At 40.0% G+C, this 15,224-nt stretch overlaps 1 protein-coding gene across 5 annotated transcripts in view; it reads left to right on the top strand.

Moving 5' to 3' along the window:
• Nucleotides 1-349: 349 nt before the first annotated feature.
• Nucleotides 350-15,224, top strand: part of huwe1 (HECT, UBA and WWE domain containing E3 ubiquitin protein ligase 1) — a 40,870-nt gene continuing 25,995 nt past the window's right edge. For 3 of the 5 annotated variants that reach the window (XM_073470028.1, XM_073470027.1, XM_073470026.1), the window contains exons 1-26: nt 350-438; nt 2,260-2,329; nt 5,819-5,868; nt 6,035-6,104; nt 6,850-6,948; nt 7,685-7,891; nt 8,022-8,174; nt 8,270-8,332; nt 8,498-8,575; nt 8,698-8,748; nt 8,844-9,012; nt 9,099-9,199; nt 9,411-9,561; nt 10,464-10,591; nt 10,760-10,900; nt 11,034-11,139; nt 11,290-11,397; nt 11,481-11,582; nt 11,740-11,820; nt 12,036-12,142; nt 13,028-13,205; nt 13,293-13,384; nt 13,468-13,688; nt 13,826-13,883; nt 13,977-14,153; nt 14,288-14,533. In XM_073470028.1, coding sequence (XP_073326129.1) covers nt 6,060-6,104; nt 6,850-6,948; nt 7,685-7,891; nt 8,022-8,174; nt 8,270-8,332; nt 8,498-8,575; nt 8,698-8,748; nt 8,844-9,012; nt 9,099-9,199; nt 9,411-9,561; nt 10,464-10,591; nt 10,760-10,900; nt 11,034-11,139; nt 11,290-11,397; nt 11,481-11,582; nt 11,740-11,820; nt 12,036-12,142; nt 13,028-13,205; nt 13,293-13,384; nt 13,468-13,688; nt 13,826-13,883; nt 13,977-14,153; nt 14,288-14,533 — 2,862 coding nt within the window. In that variant the 5' untranslated portion in view covers nt 350-438; nt 2,260-2,329; nt 5,819-5,868; nt 6,035-6,059. The remainder of the gene's footprint in view (nt 439-2,259; nt 2,330-5,818; nt 5,869-6,034; nt 6,105-6,849; nt 6,949-7,684; nt 7,892-8,021; nt 8,175-8,269; nt 8,333-8,497; nt 8,576-8,697; nt 8,749-8,843; nt 9,013-9,098; nt 9,200-9,410; nt 9,562-10,463; nt 10,592-10,759; nt 10,901-11,033; nt 11,140-11,289; nt 11,398-11,480; nt 11,583-11,739; nt 11,821-12,035; nt 12,143-13,027; nt 13,206-13,292; nt 13,385-13,467; nt 13,689-13,825; nt 13,884-13,976; nt 14,154-14,287; nt 14,534-15,224) is intronic. The other 2 variants (XM_073470030.1, XM_073470029.1) reach the window with 1 other exon arrangement.

Raw genomic sequence — 15,224 nt, 5'->3', positions numbered from 1 at the left:
TTTTTGTTGTACTAATAATTGTACTATTTTCATATACAAACATGACTTAACTTTAACCGAATTTTGAGTATAACTCACCGTCCAAATGGGGGTCACATGCAGTTGTTATTAAAAATCTGCAGTCTTCATTTCCTCTATGTCAGTGGATTTGAACGCACTTTCATATTAAATTGAATTGAATTATATTTTTCATAAAGCCCGGATAATTCTGCTGTGTGCTTTCGTGTGCACATCTAATCAGATGGATTGTGGAAATACCAGTTAATAGCCGGTGTGCCCTCTTTGAGACGCAAATGCACCAGCGTCGTTTTTCGTTTCTGTGCAACAATTACAAGGGAGTGCCCTGGGTAAACGCAGCAGCAGGTATTCTCGCGAGATCCCAACTGCCCTACCACTCGCTAGTGCAAGATGGAGAAGCAAATGTAACACGCATTCGAGGTAAGCAGAAAGACTTAATGCACAGCATTGACATGGGTTTTAGCTAACCGCTGGCATACAGTTCTCTTCCTTAAGACCTACTATCGATGATTCGCACCCACCACTGAGGCCAGAGACTACAAACTAGTGTCTTTTTAAGGGTAAAGTACCGATCATATGCTGTGTAAACCGCCATTTTTAATTTAGCCATGATCCAACTGATAGAGCATTGTGCGGAGCTCGCGATGCTAGCTAGTTAGCTCGCGCGAAACCCGCAAACATACAAGCAACACACACACACACACACACACACACACACTCATGTTCAGTGTGTGTGGGTATGCGCCTCTGTATAACTACAAGTCAAAGATGTATCCTCGTTCAGTGGCTACTGACTTTCGGGTGTGATGATAGAAATAACCGGTGAGAGTTAAAATGTGTGTCAGGTTGCAGATTTGACTTTTCGTAATCTGCTAACGTTAGCCGTCAAAGCTGAATTGGAGCCGAAGTAACTAACGTTAGCATGAACTGCTACTGAGCCTAGCTAACGTCATGTAACTAGTTAGCTCTTAACTTTGCTAACGTTAGCCCCACTGTTGACTCTAACCGAAACAGCGAAACGTTAGGCAGCTAACGGTACGTCCAACAATATTGGCAAACACTGTTAGCATCTTAGTTAGCAGTCTTTACGTGGGTAAGACTAACCTAGCTAACTTGAGAATGATAAACGAGTTAGCGAGTGTCGTAATGTTACTTAAACTGAGGTACTTTCCACGGCCATTACTGTATTTTCTGATGTAGATGAATTGATCCGTTTACAACGTCAGAAGCTGATATTGACGTTAATGCTGCGCTGTCGTTTGTGAATGCAATTATCCCGGAAAGAGTGGTGAATTCGTTCACAAGGGAAGCATCACACTGTCAGATAGGCTTCTAACAAAAGACACGGATCACATCTGCAAGACTGTTTCAGTGTAAATGTGAAGTGAATCCGTGGTGACTGTCTGCATCCTCTTTGGTCCTTGTCATCCTCTCAATCAGAGAGCACAGTTACACAGAGGAGTGGAGTTGATGTAAAGAATGCTGCATTGATTTATTATATAAGAAAACAACATCTGAGTTCATTAATTCAAGTCAGTTCTTAGTTGGCACACTAAAGTTGACACTTAATAGCACAGCCTGCTGAAAAATGTTTTGCCTGAAATTATATGGCCATGTACCCCAAATATTTGGCACTTCGGTTAATTGTATGTGATCTTAAACATGTTGTGATTTTAATTGCAATCATTAAAGTGTCAGACCATTTAAGTGATAGTGATGGTCTAAAATTCAGATTGTGGGTTATTCAGACTTATTGAGACATTACAGTCCATTTGATTTACCTAACCAAGGCATGCATGTGCACAGCCAAAACAAGTCTGCATCAAGTAACCTAGTTGTATTGCAGACAAATCAGTTGAACTTCTTATTAGAGAATTTTGATCAGGAATGATGAGTTTCTGGTCCATGCTCCTCACAAGAACTTATAACCTATAAAAAAAACCCATCTAATCTTAATTGTAACAGCAAAGGTCAAACAGAGACATGTGCGGACACGTCCATGTAAAAAGGAAACCTCAAAGATAGAACGTTAACAATGGGTTTTTAGATCATCAGTGGCTGAGAAAGCCGAGACATTTATCTGCATTATAACATTATTTCTTAACAGAGTTGGTTTGAAGTTGCCATTATTTTTTATTCTTTTCACCAGCTTTGTTTTGTGCGTAAACCTGTTAAACGCTCATGCCGCTAGAATTTTCTCAGTCTGTCATATCTGATTTGATTGTCATGTTTTTTTTTCAGATAGATTAAAGAAACTGCAAAGCAAGCCAAGGATGAAAATGGTGGAGCTATTTAACCAAAGCAGGTTCTGGTATGTACTGCTAACCTACTTAGTACGTATACTTAAGACTGTCGTGGTGAAACATTTGAATGCAAAAGGGATGAGGTGATTTGTAATAAATATTTCATCTAAGCCTTTACCATCCTGAAAAAAAGCAATTACCACTTAGGGGTTAATATCATGAACGACACATGATAAACTATATTTTCCACACAGGAATTATCAGATATTTGTGGCTATGAAGTAAGGTATATCTAAAAAATGTTTTATCTTTTTTCTACAGTAACCCAATCTTTTTCACATTCCTTAAAAATAAAAATGAAAGTAGATGGTATAGCTTCTTACATGGGGATTTCACCCTAAACAAAGGCAGCTAATTTTGTCTTCCGTGTGGTTTTCTTGATCCACCCGGATGGTGTTGGGGTGATTTACTGTAATGTGCACAGCTGTAGTTCACCTCAGTACAATGGAGCTCAGTGTCACGGGATTTGTGCTGCTAATAGCTCCAGAAAATTAGGTTTTGATAGTCATCAACTCTTAGATGCTGACTGGTATGAGAATTTTTAATGCCATACTTGATAATGAGAGTAAAAAAATATTTGACAATAATTTAGTCCTTTGATTACAGATTTGTTTATGATAATAAATTATTTTTCTGAATATACTTGAGTTCCACTCAAGTTAATATAAATACAATAAATATTATTTTAATTTAGAAATAAGAAATATTTGTCAAAATGCATCTCATGGCTTTAAAGGATTTATGTGCTGTGATTTAGATTTGCACATCTGCCAATATATGGAAATATTTGCGATAACTAGGGAATACCAACAGATATTGCCACATCATCTCTTAACAATATGGCTGTCACATGTAATGATAATCCAGAGATGCTGTTAATTTGTGAGTTTTAAATGAGTTCCCACTGATCTGAATTTATGCTTTGAAGTCGCAAGTGAAAACGATAGGAATAAAATTTTAATATTGCCAAAAAGTGTTCAGTTGAGAAAAAGCCTCTAAAAGAAGATTAAAAACAAAATATAAATCATGTTGCAGCACAAATTAAATTCCATAACATATGTGATGACGGAGTAATCATTCTGTGAAATAATGAGTGCTCTATTTTATTACATTTTATGATGCACTAAGTTTCGTTGATGGGTGCATCAGTCTTGGATAACCATATCCCTCCTATTCATTTTTAACGTGTTCCAACATGTTAACTAATGTTAGTTCCTACAATACAAAATCACACACCTCTGTATTTTGACTTCTATTCTGTATTTCAGTGCTATTGGCAATTTGAGTGATATGGTCCACCAAAGAAGATTCCTTAAAAATGTCCAATATTGTCGGGGTATAAATCTAGTAATTGATTTTTGTTACTTGTGAAACACAATATTGGTCAGGCACAAAGAATGTAGCTGTATCTAACCTACAAAAATATTAATCTACTGATTTAACTGAAGAATTATCAACATAAAAAGATCATCATTGCCATTAATGGTGAGCTTTCTTTAGCTGGCATAAAAACTTGGACTTTTTGCGTCATTATCAGCTGGTTTGGTCAGAGCCAAATATGCTCTTAAAATGATGCCTTTACTTTGTTTGCTTGTATGAAATTCTGCAGCTTTGTTGACTCATTCTGCTTCAGTACTTTGGTATGTTTGGTTAACTGTTCAGTCAGTTTGGTGTTTATTAGATGTGAGGCAGATATAAATCCCTTCCTCCGGTTTACAGTTGTGCACCTGATAGATTTTGATGAAAATGATTTTTGATGATATCATTATTGTAGCGTTTTTAGTCATTTTCTGTGGATTGGTGTCAATTGGAGACTTATGATGATGTTAAATGTTGATGTACAGTGTGGGTCTACAGAGGGGCAGTTGCACTGCATCAATAAACAGTGGCTACTCACTCCCAGCCGTAACGTTATTCACTTTTTGCACACTACCCAGAGTCATGATGACTGTGCCAACAGCTAGTGCCTGAGTGTTATGGAAACAAGCGCGGATACACTGCAAATTAATACAACGAGCGGATGAACACAGTTGTTTAGCGAGCCGATAGCCTTTCAGTAAATCATCCTGAGAGAAAACTGCAAACAAAACTCGCAGAGTCACGTTAGACCCGTCCGGCAATGATTCAGCGAGTTATTATGCGTTTCTGCTGGCTACTCAACTAACGGTAGCTAGCCTGCTAGCTAGCGCGTGCTACGACTGTCTAGCTGAGGAACCAGGGTAAGAGCCCGAGCAAAGTAACGTTACCTGGTTCCAGGTATTTGACACACACCCATCTCACTGTCGCTGGTCACCAAGTTATGTTTACAGTTTCGTTTTTGAGTAAAGCAGAGATGGTGCTGGAGAAGGGAGTGCGGGCTTCTTTTGCGGCCTGTGCAGCCCCGACCTAAATTAGTCCAGAGTCAGGTCAGGACAGCATGGTGAAATTTGTGGGATCTGGATTGACAGCTGTGGCACAGATGGCTAAAACAGCCTAATTTTTGTTTAGCTCTATTTTTTTTGTTTGTCGTTGATTACACACATGTCTTGTTTGTGACTTGGCTGACTTGTATAAGCTCTGGTGGTATTCAAATGCTTAGAAGTATTTCAAGAAAAGATCGCTTGCTAACGTTGCCGGTAGCTCAGTGTTAGCTGGTCAGGGGCTAACATCAACTCCGTAGCAAACGTTACCGATAGATTTCTTTGGTTGGCTGAGCCTCCTAATGTTCTTTGTTTTGTCGGATGAGTTGTTCACCAATAACAAAGCAACCCAATATCGTTTGTGTTTACCAACTGTAGTCAAACGTGTGTTTAGTGACTTGTTAACATTAGGTAAATAACGTTATGCTGTTAGCAAGGGTGACGTTAGCTTGTTAGCTAGGTCGCTACAACTTTAACCTGTCAGCGTCAAGTCACTTGAGTTGATGATGGGCAAGCGTATAGTGAGGTAGTGATCTGTTTTATCAATATATCACTTGAATTCCAAATACGTGGAGCGATAGACAAATGTTTTAGGCCACCAAATAAGGCCCAGCCTGATTTAATTAACTTTGTGTCGTATGTTGCTAGCTAGCCACGAGCTAATGCTCTACCTCGGTCTGCTTTGTGATGATCAGTCTTCGCTAGATAACCTAAACAAATTTAGTGTCGTTATTACCTTTTAAACCAAGGATTGTGATCAGTCATTTGTTAACTCATACAGAAGAAAGGGAAAATACTCATAGCCCCTGACCTTGTGTATTGAGTGCCTGTCAAAATTCAACGTTATAACTGATTGTCTGAATTTTGTCATTTTACTTGCAGAACATCATGTACATTTCCATATACATCGTCAGAATGCAGTGTTATGCATGCAGTTTTGCATTGGATGTTATTCGATTGATTCATTTACAGCTTTGCCTAGGTCTTTTATCAAACTGTCCTGTCTTGAGGTTGATGCATCTTATATGTACACTTTTTTTAATTCAGTTTGTGTTGTGACATATGGGACACTGCTTGATTTTCACTATCCTTTTGCAGATAACGTGACTGGAACATGCTGTTAAGTGGGTATTGCCAAATCCTTTTCTGTAAGTATATTCCACATTTCAAGCTGTATACAATTTGATATATGTATTTTAGTTAGAGAATATTTGGCTTATTTACAAATTATACATCTAAATAGTTCTGTATCATAAAACACTAAAATTCAGCAGCTTTTGTTGCCTTCTGATGGACATGAACATTTCTTGGCAGGAGCAACACACAGAGATTATCGACAATGAAGGTCGACAGAAGCAAGTTAAAGAAAACTCCTACGGAAGCTGTGAGTATGGATATTACTTGCTGTGTTATCATTGTTTGCCTCACTAGTGCCTGCAGTTGGAATACCCAGACTGAGTTTTACTTTGACCAAATGTGATTGGAGCATGTAATGGGGACACAGCCCAAGTGTTTTTCTTTGTAATACAAGAGCTTAAGAAAATGGGTTGCTTAGTTTGATGTGTTGAGATTTGCAGTAGTATGCGCCTGTCACCTGCACCTTTCTTATCTAACCAGCTGACCAAAAGAGCATTGAAACAAGGAGTAGGAAGTCAATTGCTGCTTGGTGATAATAAGGATGTACTTCCTGAGGGTGTGTCACAAAAAAAGCAGTAGCATAATAGTAAGCATCTAAGCAGCAGCTGTACATTTTCGGTTTGCATATAAATAACACATTAATCTCACCTCTGACTTTGCGTTAAAGGAGAACAAATCACAACTGTAAGGCTGCTCTGTTAAGCTGCTATAATACTTCATCAGAACTTTGTGTCGGATGGTCGACTATGATGAGCCAATCCTTTTAGTGCAGTGACACTTCTCAGCTTAGGGTGGAGATGCGCCTAAGCAGGACAATATATTGTGGGTCAATGTGGTTTGACCCTGCCCTGAGTTCACAGAGGAAATGCAAATTTTATTATCTCTGCATGTCACAGCATAGCTAAAGCATGTTATACTGTGTTAGTAGAAAAAAGGCAGAGGTCTGTGTGCTCTGCTTAATGAACCATTTTGTGCTCCTTCTGAACCAACAGCCTGCCGACTGCAGGATACTCATAGAAAAGCTCAAGGCATGCAGCGATGAGCAACTGCTGGTTGAACTACAGCACATCAAGACCTGGAATATTGGCAAGGTGAGTTCCAAGGAAAAGACTGATAACATATCTGTTACGACAGATCCAGCTGATTGTTCAGAATATAGTGGATGTGAAGTGTGTTCCAGGAATTTGACAGAAACTGGGACACATCTTAGACTGTGTCTACACTAAACCTAATTTGTAAAATGCTGCCTTCATGAAAATGTGTTTTCATGACACACTAGCATTTTGTAGAGACCTCTTTCTATTATTCAGTTCTTTTACTGTAGACAAATGTCAAAATCACTCCATCATCCTCCTTTCGGTTCGTGAACAACAAAACTGCATATTGGTGTCAACCCAGTAAACCACTGTTCAGTCTCATTTACCTGTTTATAGATGTACTCTGGGAATGCTTGCCCACCAGGATGCCTTGATTGTTCAAGAAGTAATTACTATTCCAAATTACATCTTTTTTCCTGAGCATTTTGAATATTCATGTTTCTGCTCCACAAAAAAGCCAAACAAAAAAAAATCAGTAAAAAGGGCAACTGATAAAAACAGGTAGAAAGGCAAAAGTTGATTCCACCCTGAATATAAAAAAGATTGAAAGTGTTAAAATATCTCCTGGTTAGTGGTTTTCAACTGTTTTATATGTACAGTGTTTGATCAGCTGTAATACTATTGACTGTAACCAGTTAATACTATATATGAGCTGTCAACGATGTTCATGTGGATTACTTTACCTTTACTTGGTTGGTAATTGAAAATGATTTTTGTCTGTCTTTGACAGTGTGAGCTGTACCACTGGGTGGATCTGCTGGACCGCTTTGATGGCATTCTGTGCGATGCAGGCCAGACAGTGGAGAACATGTCATGGCTGCTGGTGTGTGACCGTCCCGACAATGGACAGCTCAAAGCCCTGCTTTTGGCAGTGCTCAACTTCACTGCACTGCTCATTGAGTATAGCTTCTCTAGGCACCTCTACAGCTCCATAGAGGTAGGCTTGAAATTAGTACACTCTTCTCTACCACTACTGTTTTCTGGACTGTACATATGTCACAGGGGTAAAAGTGAAGCAGCTCACTAACGTTAACCCTCTTTTATCTCCACTCTATCCCCCTTTACAGCACTTAACCACCTTGTTAGCGTCATGTGACATGCAGGTGGTCCTGTCTGTGCTGAACTTGCTCTATGTGTTCAGTAAGCGCTCCAACTACATCACAAGACTGGGCTCTGACAAAAGGACGCCTCTGCTGGCCCGTCTGCAACACCTGGCTGAGGTCTAGTGAATGCCATTGTTTTCCTATTGCCATGATTCCAGCTGTCCCTCAAGAGAAAGAGCTGTATTGTTTAGTGTCTTTGTTCTCTTCTGTAGAGCTGGGGAGGAAAGGAGAATGGCTTTGGTCTGGCTGAGTGCTGCAGGGATCTGCCAATGACGGTGAGAATTTAACATAGTGATGTTCAATAAATCTCTCAGTCAACTATCTCCAGCCATGGGAATTTTAGTTTTATGTGTATACATTAAGGCTGTTAAAGAGACTAATCAACCATTATTTATAAACCATCTTTCCTTACTATGCCGCCCCCGTTGGCACATGAGCAGAAGTACCCTCCCAGTGCCACCACACTGCACTTTGAGTTTTACGCTGAACCGGGCCCTGAGGTCAAAGTAGAGAGAAAGGTAAAGACATTTATTTATGAAATCATTATGCAATAAAAACTAAATATAGTTTAGGAATATTATGTTGATGGCTCAACTCCTTCCTAAACCTTTGTGAACTTTTTTTTTTTCCCTCATCCTAGCAAACAAGTAGTAACACACTACACTATATTCACATCGAGCAGCTTGACAAGGTACAGTCTGATTTTAAAGTTGTCATTAACAGTCAAGTAATAACATCTTCTGCTGCGAGTTCTTCAGCTTACGCTTGGTGGTCTGTGTCGCTCAGATTTCAGAGAGCCCATCTGAGATCATGGAGTCGCTGACAGTGATGTACAACATACCTAAAGACAAGCAGACTCTGCTGTTCACACACATTCGACTGGCCCATGGTTTCTCAAATCACAAGAAGAGGTTGCAGGCCGTGCAGGCCCGACTGCATGCCATCTCTATTCTTGGTGAGTGGAAAACTCCTTCCACAGATAAAAATGACAAATGCTTTTGCTTCAAATTTTAACTGCTGACCTTTTCTGTTTCTTTGCAGTGTATTCAAATGCACTCCAAGAGTCAGCCAACAGTATTCTGTATAATGGCTTGATAGAGGAGCTGGTGGATGTATTACAGATTACAGACAAACAGCTTGTGGTGAGAAAGTAGTTTGCTTTTTCTGCTTAATCACTGTCATTATGCTGAATGTCTTTACTACACAGGCTCTAGCACTTTATTCGTAATGTGGCATTGAATATCTTTTGCTGCTTTGTCAGGCCAAAATTACATAAATGTTTGTGTAATCCAGTGTAGATGCAGATGTATCAACAAGTTTTCTGAAAAACTGTATTTGATTTTTGTCCTTCAGGATATCAAGGCAGCATCTTTGCGCACTTTAACTTCGATTGTCCATCTTGAGAGGACGCCCAAGCTTTCCAACATCATCGACTGCACCGGCACTGCCTCCTACCATGGCTTCTTGCCTGTGTTGGTGCGCAACTGTATACAGGCAATGATTGGTAAGAATGTGGCCTAAATGTTTATTTAACAGTTAAGTTTGATGCACAAGAAAATGGGACAATTGAAATGTATGCTTGTTCAGGGTTTATACGGGATCTTTAAAAGATTTAAAGTTGATAAATCAATTCAGCAAAAGGCCCTTAAAAGTATTAAACTGCTTTTTCCTAGGTGTTAAATTTTAAAGCTTGTTTTCAATATGTATATTTATCCAAATAGGTCAAGTTTGCCTGACTTTAATCATTGCATGACCATGCGTTGTTACCAGACATTTCCCCTATTAACTCCTCATATGGTTTAATTTAAATGGATATCTGAGGCTCCTAGAGGTAAAACTCTAATAATATATCAGTCACAGGGCCAATTTTATTTACTTTTACTTTTGTTACTGTACTTTTACCTGTTGTGGAGTACTTTTACATTGTTCTATTGCTACTTTGACTTCAGTAAAATATTTTGATACTTATTCCACCACTGGGTATTTGTGAGGGAGTTCCTACATGGCATGACCCTCCTGAAGCTTTAAGTTTAATATATTTCATTTTTAGTTATTGGTCAAATACTGGTTTCTAATGGTTTCTTTCTAATAAACCTTGCATTGGGTTAGTCACTCAGTTCATTCTCTTGTGCTTTGTTTCCACCCCGCCTATTTGAATTATGTTGTATTGACAAGGAGTTACCACAAACTAAGACGGTTTAATTGTGCTATCTTACAATCAATATATAGTAAATGTAAGTTAAAATGTGTCGCTGATGTAACCGGTTAGAACACAAAGTGGTGATGAAGTCTTAAAATGTATGGAAAGGGTCTTGTAAAAAATGTCTTAAAAGGTCTTAAATTTAACTTCAGGATTCCTGCATGTACCCTGTTGTTCTGTTGTTAATATTGATTTCTATTCCCTAGATCCTCTAATGGAACCCTACCCGCACCAGTTTGCCACTGCACTCTTCTCATTCCTCTACCACTTGGCTAGCTATGATGCTGGAGGGGAAGCCCTTGTCTCCTGTGGCATGATGGAAGCCCTCCTTAAGGTATATCCTGATCTTACCAATACCTCATTACCAAGTAGTAAAAAAGTAGAAAAATACAGTACTTTACAAAAAAATGAATCCATTTATTTAAAATTAGCTTTATTAGCCTAGTATGTGTACTAATACAAGGAATATGACTCTGGTTTTATTTTTTCTTTGGCTTTCTAGGTGATCAAGTTCCTGGGTGATGAGCAGGACCAGATCACCTTTGTGACACGCGCAGTGCGAGTCGTGGACCTCATCACCAACCTTGACATGGCTGCCTTTCAGTCCCACAGCGGCCTTTCCATTTTCATCTGCAGGCTAGAGGTTGGTGATGCACTTTGAATTTTCTATTCCCAACACGACAGTCTTCAGCTACAAAGCCATTGAAACATTTGCCAAACCTCTGGACTCAGTTATTCTTCTCTCTGTCTCTCGCTCTATTACTTTGTATATGTAGCATGAGGTGGACCTGTCGAGGAAAGAGTGCCCTTTTGTCATCAAGCCAAAGATCCAGAGGCCTAACACAGCTGTGGAGTCAGAGGACATGGATACAGACATGGAGAGTAAGTCACTTTTCCTAAAACTTCTCTAGAATGTATTCACCTTCAGAAATTAATGTCAAAATGCCAAGGCAGGTAGGTTCTAGGCTATTAATCAGTATTGCCAAGATATACATATGAAGTAATGACTGCTAACATTGTGTATTCTTGCAGTGTCAGAAGTTGCCATGGAGAGCAGCCCTGGACCGTCCACATCCTCTGGTTCCAGACCAGAGGCGGACCACCGAGCACAGAGCAGCGCTGCAAACACGCCTCGTGCAGGTACACAGCAAAGGCAAAATCAAACCCAAAACACTTCTGTCACGATAGCACGCTATCAACACCAAAACACTTTGTCTCTGCAGGTATGCAGTGTATCCCCCAGAGGGCAGCTCTGTTAAAGTCAATGCTAAACTTCTTGAAGAAAGCCATCCAAGATCCTGCCTTCTCCGATGGTATCCGCCATGGTGAGTCATTTGGCATCCCCTTTCTTGTTCTATAGATAAACATGAGATAAAGGGGTTTTACTACTCTTAGGTATATGTTAAACAAATTCATGAATTGTATCCTCAAGATTTCATTATGCAAATGTTGGATGTTCACGTGTGTTTGTGCTTCTCACAGTAATGGATGGGTCCTTGCCTACCTCACTCAAGCACATCATCAGTAATGCAGAATATTATGGCCCTTCACTGTTCCTCTTAGGTGAGTTCACAGTAGCGCATCAGAAAAGCCCTTCAGGTACTCTTCTTACTGAGTCAAGTGCTCTCTTGATTTTAGAGATGCAGCTTTTATGTCACATTAAACCGTATCAACTGGAAAAGGTAATTGAATGTGATGACATTTTAATGTTTGCTTTATTAATGTTCTATTCTTTTTTCTCTCTCTCTTTCCTTTCTTTCTCTCTTTTGGTTTTGTAGCGACGGAGGTTGTGACGGTGTTTGTGTTCCAGGAGCCATCCCTGCTCTCCTCCCTGCAGGATAATGGTCTCACTGATGTCATGCTGCATGCCCTTCTCATCAAAGACGTGAGTTTCCAGCACTGCTCTAGTGTGCTGCGTTTTTTTTGGTCTTGTCTCAGACAGTTCATGACAGTTCAATTTCAGCTGTTACACTTTTTTTCATTGTGTAGGCAAATTAACTGAATTTAATATCTAAATTTGTTAATTCTTCTAGCTATCTCTGTGCACAGTACAGTCAATAGATTACTCTTGTGTTGAGCTCTTTGTTTGTCTGGATATTGGTTGACTGTCACAGCAAAAGGGTTTAGACCTGTGGATTTATTGATAATTTATATCACAGTAAGCTTCAGACAGATACTGTTATCACCTTGTAACATCAGTCACCTCCAGATAGACCAAACATACCTGAACCCCTGGATGCTCTCCTACACAAACTCCTACAACTTAAAATTACCTTCTGCACTGTGTTTTGTTTTGAAGCTGGTTGATTTAATGGATTTCAGATTGCATTGCTGTCCTGTGAATGTCCCATTACATTAATGCTTTAATATGGCAGACTTGTATGAAACTATCTTTTTTTTCTGTGAGAGATGCTGCTCTTTAGTTCCATTAACCAGTTATGTTCAGAGACTTTGATGACATGTTATACTGTTTCAGGATGTGTGTGGTTTAATGCTGTAGACTATTCAGTTTCTTGTTTACAAACATCATACTTGGATTAATAGGCTCTCTTGGCTGACCTGAGGTCAGATTCTGGCAAGAATTATGTAGGTCATTTTGTTTTGTGTGAAAGGGTTACAATGGTAAGACAGCACTGTTGAAAAAGCAGAGGAAGGTAATTGGTCTTTCATTGGTAAAATGTTAGTTGTTGGTTCATATTTGTAACTTTCACCATCTTCCTTCTGTATTTCTAACTTTTACTGCATGTTCTCCAATGTTTCTCTTTCCCAGGTTCCTGCTACTCGTGAGGTGTTGGGTTCTCTCCCCAATGTGTTCAGTGCCCTGTGCCTGAATGCAAGAGGCCTGCACTCGTTCGTTCAGTGCCAGCCGTTTGAGCGCCTCTTCAAAGTGCTTTTGTCTCCTGACTACCTGCCTGCCATGCGACGGCGACGCAGCTCAGACCCATTGGGTAAGTTGGACTGTATGTGCTGTGTTATTCACATCTTCACCTGTCAAACTTGCATGAGTGGATGATATATATTTGGTTTGGCTACAGGGGATACTGCATCCAACTTGGGCAGTGCTGTGGATGAGCTCATGAGGCACCAACCCACTTTGAAGACTGATGCTACTACTGCCATTATTAAGGTATTCTACTTTGGTTTACAAGCATTTTTTCAAGTGTTGCCACATGTTTTGGTAGGAAAATTAAAGATTAATTGGTGTTACAGTTACTGGAGGAGATCTGTAACCTTGGTAGAGCCCCTGAGTACATCTGCCAGAAACCATCTATTCAGAAAGCAGATGGCACCGTGGCGGTGCCCCCAGCACGCTCCAGCCACGCTGCTGAAGAAGCTTCAAGTGAGGATGAAGAGGAAGAGGAGGCCCTCCACACCTTCAGCCAGCAGCAGGGGGAACCAGAGAGCAACAGACAGTCAGTGCCACTTGAACTGTATGACGCTGAGTTCATAACACAATAGAATAGAACAAAAACTCTTTACAGACTTTCATTTTTTTCCAAGTCATTCGACTACATTTCAAATATTTTTGTTGGCGTTTCTCATTTTGATGATATTTGGCTTATTGCAGGGTGGTGGGCACTGAGGAGCGGATACCCATTCCTCTAATGGATTATATTCTGAATGTGGTGAGTGTTGATCCTTGTGTTGATTCCTAGCTATAAAAGGTGGTGCTTGCCTAATTTCTTTTAACTTATTGATTACCGATGCATGTTTTCCAGATGAAGTTTGTGGAATCCATTCTAAGCAACAATACGACAGACGACCACTGTCAGGAGTTTGTGAACCAGAAGGGGCTGCTACCCCTGGTTTCTATTCTGGGCTTGCCCAACTTGCCCATAGACTTCCCCACATCTGCTGCCTGCCAAGCGGTAGCTGGTGTCTGCAAGTCTATACTGGTGAGCACAGAGGAAAGATTGCAAAAGAATCTTTTTAATCTGCAAGTCCCAAGGTGACTTGATGATAATAGGTCAAAGAAACATCAGTTTGCTGTATTTAGACTGTGTATTTTTCCCTAATTCCTCTCCCTTAGACTCTCTCACATGAGCCCAAGGTACTCCAGGAGGGTCTGTGCCAACTGGACAGTATCTTGACGTCTCTGGAGCCACTTCATCGTCCAATTGAGGTGCCTGGAGGGTCTGTTCTTCTCAGAGAACTGGCTAACGCGGGCCATGTCACCGACGCCACGTTGTCAGCCCGTGCCACACCACTGCTCCATGCTCTTACTGCAGCGCATGCCTACATCCTCATGTTTGTCCATACTTGCAGGGTAGGACAGGTAAATATGATGGTATTTTCTTAATGAAAATAATTGACACCTCCCACACCCTATTTTGATAACCTAAAATTAATTTGACTAAACAAAGTTGGTCTCTGTTTATTTTATGTTATCAGTTATGGCAGTTGTATTCTAACCTTTTCAGGTCAAGGTTACTTAGACTGACACGAATTAGACCATGGACCTTATTTGAACAGATCTATCCCAGGGTCCCCCATCTTGATTTATGTTACGTAGACGGTGTATAGTGAAAATATTTTGGGGCAACTAACTCTCTCAATCCGCATATAAAAATTTTGAAGTTCAATCTCTAGTTGATACAACAGCCCTAAATCCTCCAGATAAAGTGTTGTGCATCATTTGGAGGATTTTTGGCTGCTCTGGGTTCAGGCAAAATGAAAAGCAGGTTCCTATTGTTCATTTGCATATACTATCAAAAAGTGTAGTGATACAAAGTTGGTTGAAAATTGGCAAAGTTTCAGTTTAGAGGTTCCTTCGTGGAGTTTAGGAGCTATTGTAGTACTATAGAGCACTTTTCTATGTGTGTGTCCCTGATTTTTTTGTCTCATGCACAAGCACAAAGGTGGTATGCATTTGTACCAATAGTTTCACAGTATTAAAATGACAGTAATGCATAACAGTTTTTCCCCACACAAAGGCCTGACTTGGGTCTGCACTAAGGTATATTAAC

This window comes from Pagrus major, chromosome 7 (assembly GCF_040436345.1).
Source record: "Pagrus major chromosome 7, Pma_NU_1.0".
NCBI classification, from domain to species: Eukaryota; Metazoa; Chordata; class Actinopteri; order Spariformes; family Sparidae; genus Pagrus; species Pagrus major.
This window is presented reverse-complemented; position numbering and strand designations above follow the sequence as displayed.